This window comes from Heterodontus francisci, chromosome 25 (genome assembly GCF_036365525.1).
Source record: "Heterodontus francisci isolate sHetFra1 chromosome 25, sHetFra1.hap1, whole genome shotgun sequence".
NCBI classification, from domain to species: Eukaryota; Metazoa; Chordata; class Chondrichthyes; order Heterodontiformes; family Heterodontidae; genus Heterodontus; species Heterodontus francisci.
In genome coordinates, this window is record NC_090395.1 from 78755576 (window position 1) to 78774706 (window position 19131).

Below are 19131 nucleotides of genomic sequence, written 5' to 3' on the forward strand. Positions count from 1 at the left end.
CATCCTTTCCACATCCACCCTGTCAAGACCCCTCAGAATCGTATATGTTTCAATCAAGTCGCCTCTTACTCTTCTAAACTCTAGTGGATACAAGACTAGCCTGTTCAACCTTTCCTCATAAGACAGCCTGTCTATTCCAGGTATTAGTCTAGTAAACCTTCTCTGAACTGCTTCCAACTCATTCACATCCTTCCTTAAGTAAGGAGACCAATACTGTACACAATACTCCAGGTGTGGTCTCACCAATGCCTTGTATAGCGAGAGCAATAACCTCCCTACTTTTGTATGCAATTGCCCTTGCAATAAATTATACATTCTATTAGCTTTCCGAATTCCGAATCAGTTTAAAAAGAGAAAGTGTTGGGAGTACAGATCAGAGCAGCCAACGGATGACAAAAGAATTGCGAGTTGATGTTTCGGGTATTGCGATGCTGGTCTGACCCTGAATTGTAACCGGCTTTTCTCCTTTTAGATGCTAGCTGACCTGTTCAATGTCCCAGCATTGCTGCAGGTAATTCAGACAGCCAGTATTCTCAATTATGCTTTATATTGAGATTTATAATTTTTGTTTTCGCTGTAAATGTAGTTTTCCACTTAATATCCATTATAACAAGTGAGAAATTTCTACTTTGTGTGTGGAAAAAGATATTCTCCATTAAATCCTTAGTTGAAATGTGAGGCCATTTGAAGTTTATAGACAGTGAAACTAGTTCTGATGAAAGTGCTGTCAATTCCAAAACACTGACTGACAACTCCACGTATTGAGTCTTAGACACAAACACACCATTCTCATCAATGTCCCAATCACATTTCCCATTTTGCTCTTCGGTAACGTATGACAAAACAATCTCAATTCACTATCCTTTAATTTTATTAGGAATAATACATTAAATAGGCTGATGTAAATATTTTAAATTAATCAATTTTATAGGCAAAGAGGAGGAATTCCTGAAATGTGTACAAGAGAATTTTCTGGAGCAGAGTATTTCCAACCCAACAAGGAAGGAAGCAGTGTTGGATCTAGTTCTGAGAAATTAAGTGGGGCGCTGGAACAAATTTCAGTGTGGGAGCATTTGGAGAAAAGTGATCACAATCAAATTGGGTTTAGAATAGTTTTGGAAAAGCATAAAAATACTTAACTGGAGAAAAACTTCAGTGAATTGAAGAAGTAAAAGAGATGTTGCTGAGGGTGTTAGTCCTTTGCTGTTTGTTGGCCAGGTGGATTGGAATAAAAAATTATATTTTATAAACATATTAATAGTAAGAGGGTAATCAAATGCAGGGTGGAGCTGATTAGAGACCAAAGAGAAGTTATTTTTGTGGAGGCAGAAAGCATGGTTGAGGTACTAAATGAGTACTTTGCATCAGTCTTCATGAGAGAAGAGTATGCTGCCAATGTAGCAGTAAAAGAGGAGGCAGTAGCGATATTGGATAGGATAAAATAGATAAAGAAGAAGTAGTTAAAAGGCTGGCTGTTCTCAGAGTAGAAAAGTCACCTGGACCGGATGAGATGCATCCTAGGTTATTGAAAGAGTAAGGGTGGAAATTGCAGAATATCTGACCTCAATCTTCCAATCCTCCTTTGATAAATGGGTGGTAGAGGACCAGACAATTGCAAATGTTACATCTTTGTTTAAAAAGGGGGAGAAAGATAAACCCAGCAACTACAGGCCAGTCAGCCTAATGTTTAGAGGCAATAATTTGGAACAAAATTACTTGACATTTGGAAAAGTATGGACTTACAAATGAAAGCCAGCACAGATTTGTTAAAGGCAAATTATGTTTGACTAACTTGATTGAATTCTTTGAACACGCAAAAGAGAGGTCCCTTGCTGTTTGTGGTATATATTAATGATTTGGACTTAAATGTGGGAAGCATGATTGGGAAATTTGCTGATAACACAAACATTGGCCGTGTAGTTGATAGTGAAGAGGATAGATGTAGACTCCAGAATGATATTAATGGTTTGGTTGAGTGGGTGGAAAAATGGCAAATGGAATTCAATCCAGATAAGTGTGAGGTAATGCATTTGGGGAGGGCAAATAAAGCGAGGGAATACACAATAAACGGGAGGATATTGAAAGAGGTACAAGAAGTGAGAGACCTTGGAGTGCATGTCCACAGGTCCCTGAAGGTGGCAAGACAGGTAGATAGAGTGGTGAAGAAGGCAAATGGAATGCTTTCCTTTATTGGCCAAGGTATAGAATTCAAAAGCAGGGATGTAATGCTGAAACTGTATAAAACGCTGGTTAGGCCACTGCTAGAGTATTGCTTACAGTTCTGGTCACCACATTACAGAAAGGACATAATTGCTCTGGAGAGAGTACAGAGGAGATTTACAAGAATGTTGCCAGGGCTTGAAAATTGCAGCTGTGAGGAAAGATTGGATAGGCCAGGGTTGTTTTCCTTAGAACAGAGAAGGCTGAGGGGTGACTTAATTGAGGTGTACAAAATTATGAGGGGCCTAGATAGAGTAAACAGGAAGGACCTGTTTCCCCTAGTGGAGAGGTCAATTACCAGAAGGCACAGATTTAAGGTGATTGGTAGAAGGATTAGAGGGGACATGAGGAAAACCTTTTTCACCCAGAGGGTGGTGGGTGTCTGGAATTCACTGTCAGGATTGGTGGTGGAGGCAGAAACCCTCAATTCTTTTAAAAGGTACCTGGACATGCACCTGAGGTGCTGTAATCTGCAAGGCTATGGACTAGGTGCTGGAAAGTGGGATGAGATTTTGTGGCTATTTTGTTCGGCTGGCATGGACATGATGGGCTAAATGGCCTCCTTCTGTGCCGTAATTTTTCTATGGTTCTATGCTGTGCATGTGAACTTTCAAAAGGCATTTGACAAAGTACTGCATAATCAACTTGTTTGCAAAATTGAAGGACATGGGATTAAAGGGACAGTGGAAGGATTGATACAAAATTGGGTAAGAGACAGAAAGCAGAGAGTATAGTAGTGAACGGTTGTTTTTCAAATTGGAGGGAAGTATACACTGGTGTTCCTTAGGAGTCTATTTTAAGACTATTGCTCTTTTTAGCATATAGTAATGATCTGGACTTGCGTGTACAGGGCATAATTTCAAAGTTTGCAGATGATTTGAAAGTCAGAAATGCAGTAACAGTGAGGAAGACAGACATCAGGGGGACATAGATTGGTGAAATGGACAGACACATGGTAATAAAATTTAACTCGGGGAAGTGTGCAGTGATACATTTTGGTAGGAAGAATGAAGAAAGGCAATATGAACTAAAAGGTACAATTTTAAAGGCAGTCAGTAACAGAAAGAACTGGGGATGTATGTACACAAATTTTTGAAGGTGGCAGGACAAGTTGAGAAGGCTGTTAAAAAGATATGGGATCCTTAGCTTTATTAATAGAGTCTTTCTTTCTTTCTTTCTTTGGCCTCCTTGTCTCGAGAGACAATGGGTAAGCGCCTGGAGGTGGTCAGTGGTTTGTGAAGCAGCGCCTGGAGTGGCTATAAAGGCCAATTCTAGAGTGACAGACTCTTCCACAGGTGCTGCAGATATAATTGGTTGTCGGGGCTGTTACACAGTTGGCTCTCTCCTTGCGCTTCTGTCTTTTTTCCTGCCAACTGCTAAGTCACCTCGACTCGCCACACTTTAGCCCCGCCTTTATGGTTGCCCGCCAGCTGTGGCGATCGTTGGCAACTGTCTCCCACGACTTGTGGCCAATGTCACAGGACTTCATGTCGCGTTTGCAGACGTCTTTAAAGAGGAGACATGGACGGCCGGTGGGTCTGATACCAGTGACGAGCTCGCTGTACAATGTGTCCTTGGGGATCCTGCCATCTTCCATGCGGCTCACATGGCCAAGCCATCTCAAGCGCCGCTGGCTTACTAGGGTGTATATGCTGGGGATGTTGGCCGCGTCAAGGACTTCTGTGTTGGAGATACGGTCCTGCCACATGATGCCAAGGATTCTCCAGATACAGCGTCTTCTTTGGCCTCCTTATCTCGAGAGACAATGGGTAAGCGCCTGGAGGTGGTCAGTGGTGTGTGGAGCAGCGCCTGGAGTGGCTATAAAGGCCAATTCTAGAGTGACAGGCTCCTCCACAGGCGCTACAGAAAAATTTGTTTGTCGGGGCTGTTACACAGTTGGCTCTCCCCTTGCGCTTTTGTCTTTTTTCCTGCCAACTGCTAAGTCTCTTTGACTCACCACACTTCAGCCCCACCTTTATGGCTGCCCGCCAGCTCTGGCGAACGCTGGCAACTGACTCCCACGACTTGTGATCAATGTCACAGGACTTCATGTCGCGTTTGCAGACGTCTTTAAAGTGGAGACATGGACGGCCGGTGGGTCTGATACCAGTGACGAGCTCGCTGTACAATGTGTCTTTGGGGATCCTGCCATCTTCCATGCGGCTCACATGGCCAAGCCATCTCAAGCGCCGCTGACTCAGTAGTGTGTATAGGCTGGGGATGTTGGCCGCCTCGAGGACTTCTGTGTTGGAGATACGGTCCTGCCACCTGATGCCAAGTATTGTCCGGAGGCAGCGAAGATGGAATGAATTGAGACGTCGCTCTTGGCTGACATACGTTGTCCAGGCCTCGCTGCCATAGAGCAAGGTACTGAGGACACAGGCTTGATACACTCGGACTTTTGTGTTCCGTGTCAGTGCGCCATTTTCCCACACTCTCTTGGCCAGTCTGGACATAGCAGAGGAAGCCTTTCTCATGCGCTTGTTGATTTCTGCATCTAGAGACAGGTGATAGTTGAGCCTAGGTAGGTGAACTCTTGAACCACTTCCAGAGCCTGGTCGCCAATATTGATGGATGGAGCATTTCTGACGTCCTGCCCCATGATGTTCGTTTTCTTGAGGCTGATGGTTAGGCCAAATTCATTGCAGGCAGCCGCAATCCTGTAATAGAGCACAAAAGCATGAAACTTGTGTTAAACCTTTGGAAAACAATGGTTAAGCCTCAGCTGGAATATTGAGGCCAATTCTGGGCACCACACCTTAGGAAGGGCATGAAGGCTTTGGAGAGGGTGCAGAAGAGATTTACTGGAATGGTACCAGGGATGTGGGACTGCAATTATGTAGAGAGATTGGAAAATCTGGTGTTTTTCTCCTTAGAGCATAAAAGGTTAAGAGGAACAAAGAACAAAGAAAATTACAGCACAGGAACACGCCCTTCGGCCATCCAAGCCTGCGCCGATCCAGATCCTCTATCTAAACATGTCGCCTATTTTCTAAGGGTCTGTATCTCTTTGCTTCCTGCCCATTCATGTATCTGTCTAGATACATCTTAAAAGACGCTATCGTGCCCGAGTCTACCACCTCCGCTGGCAACGCGTTCCAGGCACCCACCACCCTCTGCATAAAGAACTTTCCACGCATATCCCCCCTAAACTTTTCCCCTCTCACTTTGAACTCGTGACCCCTAGTAATTGAATCCCCCACTCTGGGAAAAAGCTTCTTGCTATCCACCCTGTCTATACCTCTCATGATTTTGTACACCTCAATCAGGTCCCCCCTCAACCTCCATCTTTCTAATGAAAATAATCCTAATGTACTCAACCTCTCTTCATAGCTAGCGCCCTCCATACCAGGCAACATCCTGGTGAACCTCCTCTGCACCCTCTCCAAAGCATCTACATCCTTTTGGTAATGTGGCGACCAGAACTGCACGCAGTATTCCAAATGTGGCCGAACCAAAGTCTTATACAACAGTAACATGACCTGCCAACCCTTGTACTCAATACCCCGTCCGATGAAGGAAAGCATGCCGTATGCCTTCTTGACCACTCTATTTACCTGTGTTGCCACCTTCAGGGAACAATGGACCTGAACACCCAAATCTCTCTGTACATCAATTTTCCCCAGGACTTTTCCATTTCTTGTATAGTTCACTCTTGAATTGGATCTTCCAAAATGCATCACTTCGTATTTGCCCTGATTGAACTCCATCTGCCATTTCTCTGCCCAACTCTCCAATCTATCTATATTCTGCTGTATTCTCTGACAGTCCCCTTCACTATCTGCTACTCCACCAATCTTAGTGTCGTCTGCAAACTTGCTAATCAGACCACCTATACTTTCCTCCAAATCATTTATGTATATCACAAACAACAGTGGTCCCAGCACGGAAATTTGATAAAAGTGTTCAGCACATGCACTCTGGGCAGAGTTGCTTCTATCTATACTGTATCATTCTATGATTCTAAAATTATGAATGGTTTTTATATAATAAATAGGGAGAAACTATTTCAAGTGAGTCAGTAAACAGAGGACACAGATTTAAAGTGATTGACAAAAGAACCAAATGCCTTGAGGAAATAGTTTTTTTATGCAGTGAGTTATTGTGATCTAGGTTGCACTAAAAGTTATTGTGATCTAGGTTGAAGCAGATTCAATCATAACATTCAAAAGATGACATCTTGAAGGGAAAAAATATTACTGGGATATAGAGAAAGAGCCGGGAGTGGGGCTAATTGGATAGCTCTGCTGAGGAGCTGCCACAGGAACAATGGTTGAATGGACTCCTTCTGTGCGATATCATTGTATGATTCTATGATTCCAACAGGTTCGAGAAGCTGAATGGCCTATTCCTTTTCCTATGTGTTTCATGGCTCTACTGATTTTCTATAATGTCATATAAATTATAGCAAAGTAAATGGTTCAGGTCTGTTGTTCTCATATTAGTTCCAGCTCCTTAACTATTCTAAAGCGAACCCCCTGGCCTTTCCCAAACATTTTTATTTTCTTCCTTTTCAAATATTGTCCTTGCCAAAATAACCACTTCATCTTCCAGGAAATGGAACATGTGTAGTGCTCTCATCTATGAGTTAGTAGGTTGTGGATTCCAATGCAAGATTTGAGAACATAATCCAGGCTAATTTCATTGCAGAATGAGAGACTGCAGCATTGTTGCAGTTGTCATCTTTTGAATGATATGTTAAACCAAGGCCAGGTACTGGCCAGGTGGGTGTAAAAGTTCCCACGGCACTTTTAAAAGAAAAATAAGGGAGCGCTCCTGGTGTCCTGGCCTACACTTATCCCTCAGCACACAACTAAATGTCTTGTCATTAATCTCATTTGCTGTTGTGGGATCTGGGTATGTAAATTGGCAATGACATTTCCTAGATAAAACAGAACAATAATTGCACTTCAAAGGTATTCAGCACTTTGGAACATCCTGATGACATTATAGATGTTAAATAAATACAATTTGTCTTCCATTGCTCTTTTTTCCAAAATGTACCACTTCAGATTTTTCTATCCTATCTGTGGCTCCACTAACCTATCCAGCTCCCCAGCAATCTGCTGCTTTCCTCCTCATGATTAACCATTTCCTCTCATTTGGCATTAGAGTTGTACCTGGACCAGAGTCATTCAGTATCTTGTCTGTGCACATTTCAGCAGGAGGAATTGGGTAATTAGGAATTGGCACTTTCCCCTCATCGATTCCAGGAAACTGAGGACTATTGCACCTGCCCATCAGTGTTCCAGCTGGCTTCAGCTATCTGACTGGAACAAAAACAAAGAACAAGATCCCGCAAATGCTGGAAATTTGAAAGAAGAACAGAAAATGCTGGAAACCCTCAGCGAATCAGCGCAAAATCTGTGGACAGTCGGAATGTTGATGTTTCAGGCACAGCCCTAGCTTGCTGGGTGTTTCCAGCATTGTCTGGATTTCTTTGTTATGACTCAGTTGAATTTCACTTCACTTTTGCAGCCAGTGGGAAGTGATTTCCTGATTCCTTGTTGCATTGGGCGTTATCTGTTTACTTCGAGTTGGACTTTTTTAATCACTTAAAACTCATAACGATAATTGCAATTATTCATGATCAATAATCTATAGAATATAATTCCTCTGTTTTTCTGGGGCCATTGTAATGTGGAATGCAAATGATCAGAGTTGAATATGTAGGTGACATGTTAGCAGTGCAATTTTCCTGCATTTTTGACACTGCTCGAAGCTCATTCTTGTGGTACAAAATGATGACATTGATCTGTAGCATGGCCTACACAAACATGGTCACGGTTCTGATCACTGAGGTTCTAGAGTGCTGAATTGAAAAACAGGTATCAGTACCAAATATCATGACAATAACTGTAATCTGGAGGAAGGTAGCCGGGAGAAAAAATGACTTCATATAGCAAGAAGTGAAATACAGAAAAACAGCAGGAATGGCAGATGGAACAGTTAGGGGAACAGGCAAATGTCTTTCCACCAAGGGTTCTGAAAGGGTGGCTTGTGTTCCAGGTAGCAGGGCAAGGAAACTAATGGCCAGAAGAATTAAGGTCCTGCAAAGACAGTTTGAACAATTAGGACATAGATCAGCAAGTAGGTCTGGAGTGTAGTAATCTATGAATTACTACTCAGTGCAGTGCGCTAGTCAGTGTAGGAATACGAGGTACCTGACACTCTGTTAATTCTCAGTGGCTTTTTAAGAAACATCAGGATTATTGTTCTCAGTGTATTGTGGTTGACAGCAAGTTTTCATTTCACCAATGAAATCATATTGTCAAAAAGCCACATATTTCAGAATCAGATTTCTTGCATTGATATTTCCCCATCTTTCATTCAGGTAGAAGTATCCAGCCCCATTTCACACTCCCTTTGTTTTCTTTAACAGTGAACACCAATGTTTCCAGAACCATTGATTATCAACTTTTACAGCCAGGCTGTCAACATCCGCTGAAAGTCTGTGGAAAAGTAAAAGAGCTCCCAGGGATTATGATTTTGAATGAGCACAGCGAGGAAGATAACAGCAGCAAGAACAAGAAGAGGCGGAACAGAACCACTTTCACCAGTTACCAGCTGGAGGAACTAGAGAAGGCATTTCAGAAAACTCACTATCCAGACGTCTATGCCCGAGAACAGCTGGCTGTGGGCACTGAGCTCACCGAGGCCAGAGTTCAGGTATGATTAGAGATAATGGTTCGTACTGGCGTTAATGGTGGACTTGACCAAAACTTCTTGCTATTTCACTGTTACTGTTATCTGACTAGCATCAGTTTGAGGCAGGTATCTAGTTAGACTGGTATGTGATCTGAGTTAAACTGCCTGCTCCCTGTTGGTATCTAACTAAGGGAAGCCGAGGTCTACTTGCTGACTGCAATCATTTTTAAATTTTCTGTGTGAGAGTCCCCTGTGAATAGCGACCAAGTCCTGGGGAGTCTAATTTGTGAAGGGCAGTGTCAGCTACCTAAAGATGCTAGTCCTATCGTTGGAGGAATGTTTGTGTGATGAATATACATAAATCGGGATGCCCAGTTATCATGTTGAAAAATGCAGAAATCTGATGACCTCAGGCACCTCATGAGATCCTCTCTCAGATCCTGCTGAAGGTACAGACCTTAGTTTGACCTATGGTTACAGGCAGGTGGAATTAATTAATTATACAGCAGAAGGAAGCTCTTCAGCCCAATGTAGTCAGCTGTCTGAAACAACTTTCCACAGTCCCACACAAAGACATACACAGAGACACACACACATACATGGGCATAGATAAATACATGCACAGAGACAGGCACAGGCACAGAAACAGACAGACACATAGGCGCAAAGGGAAGTAAGAATTCCGGGTATAGTGGCATCATAAATAAATTTATGAAGATTTCTTGTATTCACACAGGATTTCCCACTCACTCACCTGCCCCAACTTAGCTGTTTTCAGAGGTTTCCCTGGCTCTCCCACTGGAGTTCTAATAGATGATTGGGAGAATCTCATAGAACTGCGTCCCTCAGTATTTTGCAGTGTCAATGTTGGGAACAATCTTGCCTCTGAATCATAAGCTCATGTGCTTAAGCTCCACTCCATGATTTCTGTACATTAGTCTGTAAAAACTGTAGGGTCAAGAGTTGTTTTTTTGAGGAGGGGATAATGACAATGGATTTAAAGTTGAGAGAGACAACACCTGAAGGGAGAAATCTGTTAACAATATCAGTTAACATGAGGACCAGAAGGGGAAGTTAAGTGGTGATGAAACATTACTCCTCCATGTTGAAAAGCGCTGAAGGTGGCAAGGGCGCAGAATGTACTTTGAGTGGGGGACTTCAATATCCATCATCAAGAGAGGCTCGGTAGCAACACCACTGTCCGAGTCCTAAAAAAGACATAGCTGCAAGACTTGGTATGCAGCTGGTGGTGAGGAAACCAACAAGAGGGAAAAATATACTTGACCTTGTCCTGACAGATCTGCCTGCCGCAGTTGCTTCTGTCCATGACAGTACTGATAGGAGTGACCACCGCATAGTCATTGTGGAGACAAAGTCCCGTCTTCATATTGAGGATACCCTCCATCGTGTTGTGTGGCACTACCACTGCGCTAAATGGGATAGATTTCGAACAGATCTAGCAATGCAAAACTGGACATCCATGAGGTGCTGTGGGCCATCAGCAGCAGCAGAATTGTATTCAACCACAATCTGTGACCTCATGGCCCGGCATATCCCCCACTCTACCATTACCATCAAGCCAGGAGACCGACCCTGGTTCAATGAAGAGTACAGGAGGGCATGCCAGGAGCAGCACCAGGCATACCTCAAAATGAAGTGTCAACCTGGTGAAGCTACAACACAGGACTCTCTGCGTGCCAAATTGCATAAGCAGCATGCAATAGACAGAGCGAAGCGATCCCATAACCAACGGATCAGATCGAAGCTCTGCAGTCCTGCCAGATCCAACCGTGAATGTTGGTGGACAATTAAACAACTAACTGGAGGAGGTGGCTCCACAAATATACCCATCCTCAATGATGGGGGGGCCCAGCACATCAGTGCGAAAGATAAGGCTGAAGCATTTGCAACAATCTTCAGCCAGAAGTGCTGAGTTGATGATCCATCTCAGCCTCCTCCTGAAGTCCCCAGCATCACAGATGCCAGACTTCAGCCAATTCGATTCACTCCGCGTGATATCAAGAAATGACTGAAGGCACTGGATACTGCAAAAGCTATGGGCCCTGACAATATTCCGGCAATAGTACTGAAGACCTGTGCTCCAGAACTTGCCATGCCCCTAGCCAAGCTGTTCCAGTACAGCTGCAACACTGGCATCTACCCTGCAATGTGGAAAATGTTCAGGTATGTCCTGTACACAAAAAGGAAGACAAGTCCAACCCGGCCAATTACCACCCCATCAGCCTACTCTCAATCATCAGTAAAGTGATGGAAGGTGTCATCAACAGTGCTATCAAGCAGCACTTGCTTAGCAATAACCTGCTCAGTGACGCTCAGTTTGGGTTCCGCCAGGGCCACGCAGCTTCTGACCTCATTACAGCCTTCGCTCAAACATGGACAAAACAGCTGAACTCAAGAGGTGAGGTGAGAGTGACTACCCTTGACCATCAAGGCAGCATTTGACCGAGTATGGCATCAAGGAGCCCTAGCAAAACTGGAGTCAATTGGAATTGAGGGAAAACTCTCCACTGGTTGGAGTTGTACCTAGCGCAAAGGAAGATGGTTGTGGTTGTTGGAGGTCAATCATCTCAGCTCCAGGACATCACTGCAGGAGTTCCTCAGGGTAGTGTCCTAGGCCCAACCATCTTCAGCTGCTTCATCAATGACCTTCCTTCAATCATAAGTTCAGAAGTGGGGATGCTCGCTGATGATTGCACAATGCTCGGCACCATTCGTGACTCCTCAGATACTGAAGCAGTCCGTGTAGAAATGCAGCAAGACCTGGACAATATCCAGGCTTGGGCTGATAAGTGGCAAGTAACATTCGTACCACACAAGTGCCAGGCAATGACCATCTCCAACAAGAGAGAATCTAACCATCTCCCCTTGACATTCAACGGCATTACCATCGCTGAATCCCCCACTATCAACATCCTGGAGGGGCTACCATTGACCAGAAACTGAACTGGAGTAGTTATTTTAATACCATGGCTACAAGAGCAGGTCAGAGGCTAGGAATCCTGAGGCGAGTAACTCACCTCCAGACTCCCCAAAGCCTGTCCACCATCTACAAGGCACAAGTGAGGTAATACTCTCCACTTGCCTGGATAGGTGCAGCTCCAACAACACTCAAGAAGCTCAACACCATCCAGGACAAAGCAGCCCGCTTGATTGGCACCCCATCCACAAACATTCACTCCCTCCATCACCGACGCACAGTGCCAGCAGTGTGTACCATCTACAAGATGCACTGCAGCACCGCACCAAGGCTCCTTCGACAGCACCTTCCAAATCTGCAACCTCTACCACATGGAAGGACAAGAACAGCAGGTGAATGGGAACACCACCACCTGCAAGTTCGCCTCCAAATCACACACCATCCTGACTTGGAACGATATCACCGTTCCTTCACTGTCGCTGGGTCAAAATCCTGGAACTCCCTCATTAATAGCACTGTGAGTGTACCTACCCCACATGGACTGCAGCAGTTCAAGAAGGTGGCTCACCACCACCATCTTGAGGGCAATTAGGGATGGGCAATAAATGCTGGCCTAGCCAGAGATGCCCACATCCCACAAACGAATTTTTAAAAATCACCATTGCAAGCTCAGGCAGAAATCACAAGTAGTATTGGACCATTTCTCAAAAAGATCTAAGCTCAGACACATCTTTTGGCTTGGGAGAATGGCGATAGCCTCGATCTTCTCTTTCACTGGCTGCAGCCCCTTTTCATTGATTTTCTGGCCAAGGTACACCACCTCAACTTCACATTGTGACCATTGAGCCTTTTTAACATGTCATTGAACACTTGGAAGATTCATTTCCTCTACTGCGGAGACAATCAACGTATTACCTGTTTGTACAAGCAATGCAGCACTCCTTGCAAAATCGTATACATTGCAGCTTGGAATATTTTTGAAGACTCTACAGCACAGGGCAGCTTCATGTAGGAGTATAACCCCATGTGTGTGTTTATTGTGAGATCCTGCTCACTCTCTCGACCCACACTGAGCTGTGCAGAAGCATGGGACAAATCTATGAATAGCTTGGATCCTGCTAATTCTGCAAACAAATCTTGAGAGATTGGTAGTGGATAGTGCTCATCATCCTCTGCCTGATTCATTGTGACTTTGTAGTCCCCACATGGTCTTACGGCTTTGTCTGACTTGGGCACTACTACAATTATAGTTGCCCAATCACGGTGGTCAATTTTCACTAACACACCAATGGCTGAATTTTACAGAGCCCCCAACAAGCCCCCTTGCAATACCCTGGTTTTGCATCAGGCCTTATTTGAATGTGCGCTTTCACAACATTTATACCTTCATAGCTGTCCTTGAAAATGTTGCTGTAACTATGCAATAACTGATCAAGTTCTTGGTTGTCTCAACTTGGAAAACATTCATTCAATCTAACTTCAGCTTGCGAAGCCAATCTTTGCCCATTAACGTTGGTTTGTTGACATATCTCACTGCAACAATGGATAACTTCAGGGACTTGCCCTTATATTGGACATTGCACTCTGTACGCAAGTTTCTAACCAGTGTAGATTTTCAACTGAATTGTGCTCTTTGACAACGTTGAAAATGCTGGTCCCTTTAATTAACCAGAACTTACTTCAGAGTTAATCGAGAGCAGGCAATGCTCACTGCAGCTTGTCTTTCAGGGCTGGGTTTTTCCCCAGTTAGGGAGTTACTTCTGGACGGGGAGTTAGTCCAGAAGGGAAGAGTGGAAACTTGTATTTGTGCTGAACTGTGGATTGAGAATAAAACAGTTGTGGATCACAGACTGTCTCCTGCTTCCTGATTTTGGTGACTGGATATCTGCCAATTGATCACTTTTAGTTAGAGGTACACCACTGAATTTGCTCTCATACGTGTCTCTACTCATGGTAGAGCAATCTGCAGTCATATCGATGGGGATGTTGAAGTACTGTTGATTTACCAACACCCTTGCACCCTTGACACCCTGTGTCATTTGGGTGATTGCTAGTGGAATAAATGCTATCCAGCCCTAATTCCTCCCTGCTTAGGCACTCTGGATTCACTTCAAGATTGTGAACTCCACTCTTGGAATGAGTTCCTTTTCCTGCTTTGGCCTTTGCTCGGCAAGCAGTTGCAATATGGCCTTTCTTTTGGCAATTAAAGCATTTGGCATTTCTATACTGACATGCCTGTGCCATGTAATTGCCATTTCAGTGATAACAAGTCACCAAACCGCATTCTTCTGACTAGGTCTCCCCACTTTAGGCTTGGCATAAGCCTTCTGACAGTGGACAGAAGCTGTATTAGTCACTGGCATAGGATGAAATTCCTGAACATTCTTTGATGCCATCTCTACAGAAAAGGCAATCTTACACTCTAGCTCAAATGTAAGATTTTTTGTGTTCAGTAACTTCGATTGGATTCTTTTGTCCACCTATCCACATAGAAATCTGTCTCGTAATGCACTGTCCAAGAGTGTATCAAAGTTTCAATGTTCAGTTCAATAAATTGTTCAGTGCTACAGCATACACACTGTTTCACTACTTTTCTGATTTCTGTTTCTAAATTTGTAGTTCTCCGCTATCTCTTGTGGCTTAAGGTTGAAATGTTCCTCCAGCTTAGTGGTGATTGTTTTCAATGGAAGATCATGTGCCTTGCTGGGAGCAGGAAGGTTTGTTAGTGTGCCGTACACTTCCAGGGCAATCTCCGTTAGCAAAACTGCTTTCTTGCACTCAAGAATGGCCTTATTCTGAGTCCTGACCTCGTCACTTTCACCTTCAAGTTCCAAAATGTTATGGGCGCTGGAAAACATTCTCATTCTTTCAATATATGAAATGAGCCATTCTCGAGGCCTCTCATATGTTCCCAGCCTTCCAATGTATCCAGTGAGCGCAGCCATATTGTCCCTTTTGCAAATTCAACAGTGACACAGTAAACACAGCTGCCCAAAACCAATCCAGTCCGTGGTTGAAAATGTCCTCTTAACCAGATGAGAGATTTTAATTAGATGGACATTAGGACCCTAAGACAGTCATTCAACTGAGGAGACAGATCTAGACTCTGATACTTGTACTTTCATTGTCTATATTAAATTCCATCTGCCTTTAATGTAGGCAAATACAGCTGCCAATTTGTGCATCAAAAGATCTCACCAAGTAGCACTGAGGGGAATGACAAGCTAATCGGTTTTGGTGTTGATTGCAGCACTGCCCCTCCGACAGTGCAGCGTTCCCTCAGTACTGACCCTCCGACAGTGCAGCGTTCCCTCAGTACTGACCCTCCGACAGTGCAGCGTTCCCTCAGTACAGCGCTCGCCCAGTACTGCCCCTCCGACAGTGCAGCGTTCCCTCAGTACTGACCCTCCGACAGTGCAGCACTCCCTCAGTACTACCCTTCCGACAGTGCAGCGTTCCCTCAGTACAGCGCTCGCCCAGTACTGCCCCTCCGACAGTGCAGCGTTCACTTAGTACTGACCCTCCGACAGTGCAGCGTTCACTCAGTACTGCCCCTCCGACAGTGCAGCACTCCCTCAGTACTGACCCTCCGACAGTGCAGCGTTCCCTCAGTACTGCCCTTCCGACAGTGCAGCGCTGCCTCAGTACAGCGCTCGCCCAGTACTGCCCCTCCGACAGTGCAGCACTCCACCAGTACTGCCCCTCCGACAGTGCAGCGTTCACTCAGTACTGACCCTCCGACAGTGCAGCATTCCCTCAGTACTGCCCCTCCAACAGTGCAGCGCTCCCCCAGTACTGCCCCTCCAACAGTGCAGCGCTCCCTCAGTACTGCTCCTCTGACAGTGCAGCACTCCCTCAGTACTGACCCTCCGACAGTGCAGCGTTCCCTCAGTACTGCCCTTCCGACAGTGCAGCGCTGCCTCAGTACAGCGCTCGCCCAGTACTGCCCCTCCGACAGTGCAGCACTCCACCAGTACTGCCCCTCCGACAGTGCAGCGTTCACTCAGTACTGACCCTCCGACAGTGCAGCATTCCCTCAGTACTGCCCCTCCAACAGTGCAGCGCTCCCCCAGTACTGCCCCTCCAACAGTGCAGCACTCCCTCAGTACTGCTCCTCTGACAGTGCAGCACTCCCTCAGTACTGACCCTCAGACAGTGCAGCACTCCCTCAGTACTGACCCTCCGACAGTGCAGCATTACTTCAGTACTGCCCCTCCAACAGTGCAGCGCTCCCCCAGTACTGCCCCTCCAAAAGTGCAGCACTCCCTCAGTACTGCTCCTCTGACAGTGCAGCACTCCCTCAGTACTGACCCTCAGACAGTGCAGCACTCCCTCAGAATGACCCTCTGACAGCGCAGCACAGATTCAGTTGCAACAGCCCAATTTATAAAGAGCATGGGACACTTTACTCTCATCAGTCTGAGTCGAATCTGGTAACAGAGAAGGAAAGCCTGTCTGTTAAACTCTGTGTTCTCCATGTACTTGTCGCTATAATCTCTTGATCCTATGTTTTGTTTTGCTCAGTAGGTTTGGTTTCAAAACAGAAGAGCTAAATGGAGGAAACGGGAGCGATATGGAAAATTTCACAAAGTCAGAAACCACTTTGCTGCAACTTACGACATTTCGATCTTTCCCAGGCCAGAAAGTTATCCTCAGGTAGAGAGTCCTGACATGAGAGTTATTTTCATATGGCAAAGAGTTCAATAAACCACATATTGGTCACAGACTGTCATTATAAACACTGGACAAACTACTCACAAACACATTGTCACACCCCACTATCTTCCAATTGTAAAAGATTCAAAAATACCTATTATATAATTTAAATGAAATTCCTTAGTGATTCAGTTATTTAGTTTATTTTTCTTTCATTATTTGTAATATTTTACAACTCTCAAGGTTCAGAGCACATTTCACTACTAACCTGATTTCGACTTCAAATAATTTCTCCTGTTTTTTCTTTCCTTCATGTGGGTGCTGTGTCATTGCGCGTGGGTGCTGTGTCATTGCACGTGGGTGCTGCGACATTGCACGTGGGTGCTGTGTCATTGCACGTGGGTGCTGCGACATTGCACGTGGGTGCTGCGACATTGCGTGCGATAAAGGCCTGCTACCCGACTCAAACCTGACGACATGTGTCGGGTTCAGGTCGGGTCGCACTTCTGGGTCTGGCATTCGGGCTCAGGTCAGGTCGGGCCAGATTGGACACGCTCTATCACCACGTCAGGTAAGTGGCTCTAATGTTAATTTATCTTTTGGACTTTAAAGTTGGTTTTGTTACAGTTATTTTAAGCTTGTGCAGGTAAGGAACAAAGTGAAAAACGGAAGGTAGGTTCACTGATGGTCGGGTCGGGCGCGGGAAACAATGGAAGGACTCGGGCTGGGTCGGGCTTGGGCTCAGATGGGGTTCTCTCGGGCTCGGGTCGGGTCTCATTTGTAGACTCAAGCAGGCCTTTAGCTTGTGGGTGCTGTGTCATTGTGTGTATGTGCTGTGTCATTGTGTGTGGGTGCTGACTCATTCTAGAATTATCGAATCACAGAATGGTTACAGCAGAAATGGAGGCCATTTGGCCCATCGTGTCTGTGCCAGCTCTCTGCAAGAACAACTCAGCTCGTCCCACACCCTGCCTTTTCCCCTTAGCCCTGCAATTTTTTTCTCTTCAGATAATTATCCTATTATCCAGGCCATGATTGAATCTGCCTCCACCATACTCTCAGGTAGTGCATTCCGATCCGAACCACTCGCTGCATAAAAAAGTTTCTCCTCATGTTGCTGTTCTAGGATAGAGTTGATGAAAACATTGCAGTGCCTCACTCAAATGGCCATTGCTCACACATGCATTTAGCCAATGATCTCCGTCAGGCTCTTTGACTGTAGGTGGCATCAGAGCCAAGTCCAATCTTCTCAATTTAACCCGATACGTCCACAATTCCAGCAAGGGTCAGAAGATGGAACTCTGTCTAATGACCCCCCTTTCCCACCCCCAGTGTCATGGAGACCCAGTTGTTGTACCCAGCTCCCAAGCTGCAATCAACTAACTGAGCACAGCCCAGTGATGGAAGATGGGAATCACCTTGGTGTATATAAGATGAATTCTACACCAGCCAATCATTTCAGCAAAATAGTCAAGTGTGCAAGCACCAAACAAGAAAAATAAGAATAACATTAAATAAATACCGTTACAATGCGCGTCTTTTTTTCTAAAAATATACTTTATCCATAAAATTTGAAAAATACATTAGATAATAGTTCAAATTTGATATTATATGAAGTGCAATACAGATCAGTTTATTTCAATAGAATGTTACGACGGCTCAGGACAAAGCCCCTAATCAAAATATATGATTCTGATCACGGTGGGAGCAATACACTGTCAATTCAGTCCCGTCGTTCCACAGGTCGCATCATATTTCTTTAAGATTTCCAAATCAGAAAAAAGCAGCCAAATTGAACAATCTAGTAACCCCCGAATGAAGCGAACCAAACCAGGTATCTTTAGATATCAACAAATTAACTATTTATTTAAAAAAACCAAAATCTTAAACACTATTAAGATAAACCATTATCTAAAGACCTGATAACTTCTTATTTAAAAATCTAACTCCCAAATTCGCATACATATACTCAAACTAACAGTAGTTTGGTTTTTAATTAGCTTACCGAAAAATAAAATCTTTGCAAATTATGTTCCTGAAGAATGGAGTCCAACACAACACAATCAAACTTCACTTGCAGTCTTCCAAGGTCTGATGAAACAGAAGGTCCTTCCAAAGATAGGAATTCAGCAATTCAGTTCGGCAGTTGTAGCATAAACTGTCCCTTCAGTGATAAACACAGCAATACGTCAGTGGTAGGGAAGCTGCTGGAGAAGATACTGAGGGATAGGATCTATTCCCATTTGGAAGAAAATGGGCTTATCAGTGATAGGCAACATGGTTTTGTGCAGGGAAGGTCATGTCTTACCAACTTAATAGAATTCTTTGAGGAAGTGACAAAGTTGATTGATGAGGGAAGGGCTGTAGATGTCGTATACATGGACTTCAGTAAGGCGTTTGATAAGGTTCCCCATGGTAGGCTGATGGAGAAAGTGAAGGCGCCTGGGGTCCAAGGTGTACTAGCTAGATGGATAAAGAACTGGCTGGGCAACAGGAGACAGAGAGTAGCAGTGGAAGGGAGTTTCTCAAAATGGAGACGTGTGACCAGTGGTGTTCCACAGGGATCCGTGCTGGGACCACTGTTGTTTGTGATATACATAAATGATTTGGAGGAAAGTATAGGTGGTCTGATTAGCAAGTTTGCAGACGACACTAAGATTGGTGGAGTA

At 44.6% G+C, this 19131-nt stretch overlaps 1 protein-coding gene across 1 annotated transcript in view; it reads left to right on the plus strand.

Annotated features, from left to right (window-relative positions):
- Positions 1–19131, plus strand: part of alx3 (ALX homeobox 3) — an 83055-nt gene that overhangs the window by 48131 nt on the left and 15793 nt on the right. The window contains exons 2-3 of the mRNA XM_068057751.1: positions 8603–8889; positions 16334–16462. Of these exons, the coding sequence (XP_067913852.1) occupies positions 8603–8889; positions 16334–16462 (416 nt within the window). The remainder of the gene's footprint in view (positions 1–8602; positions 8890–16333; positions 16463–19131) is intronic.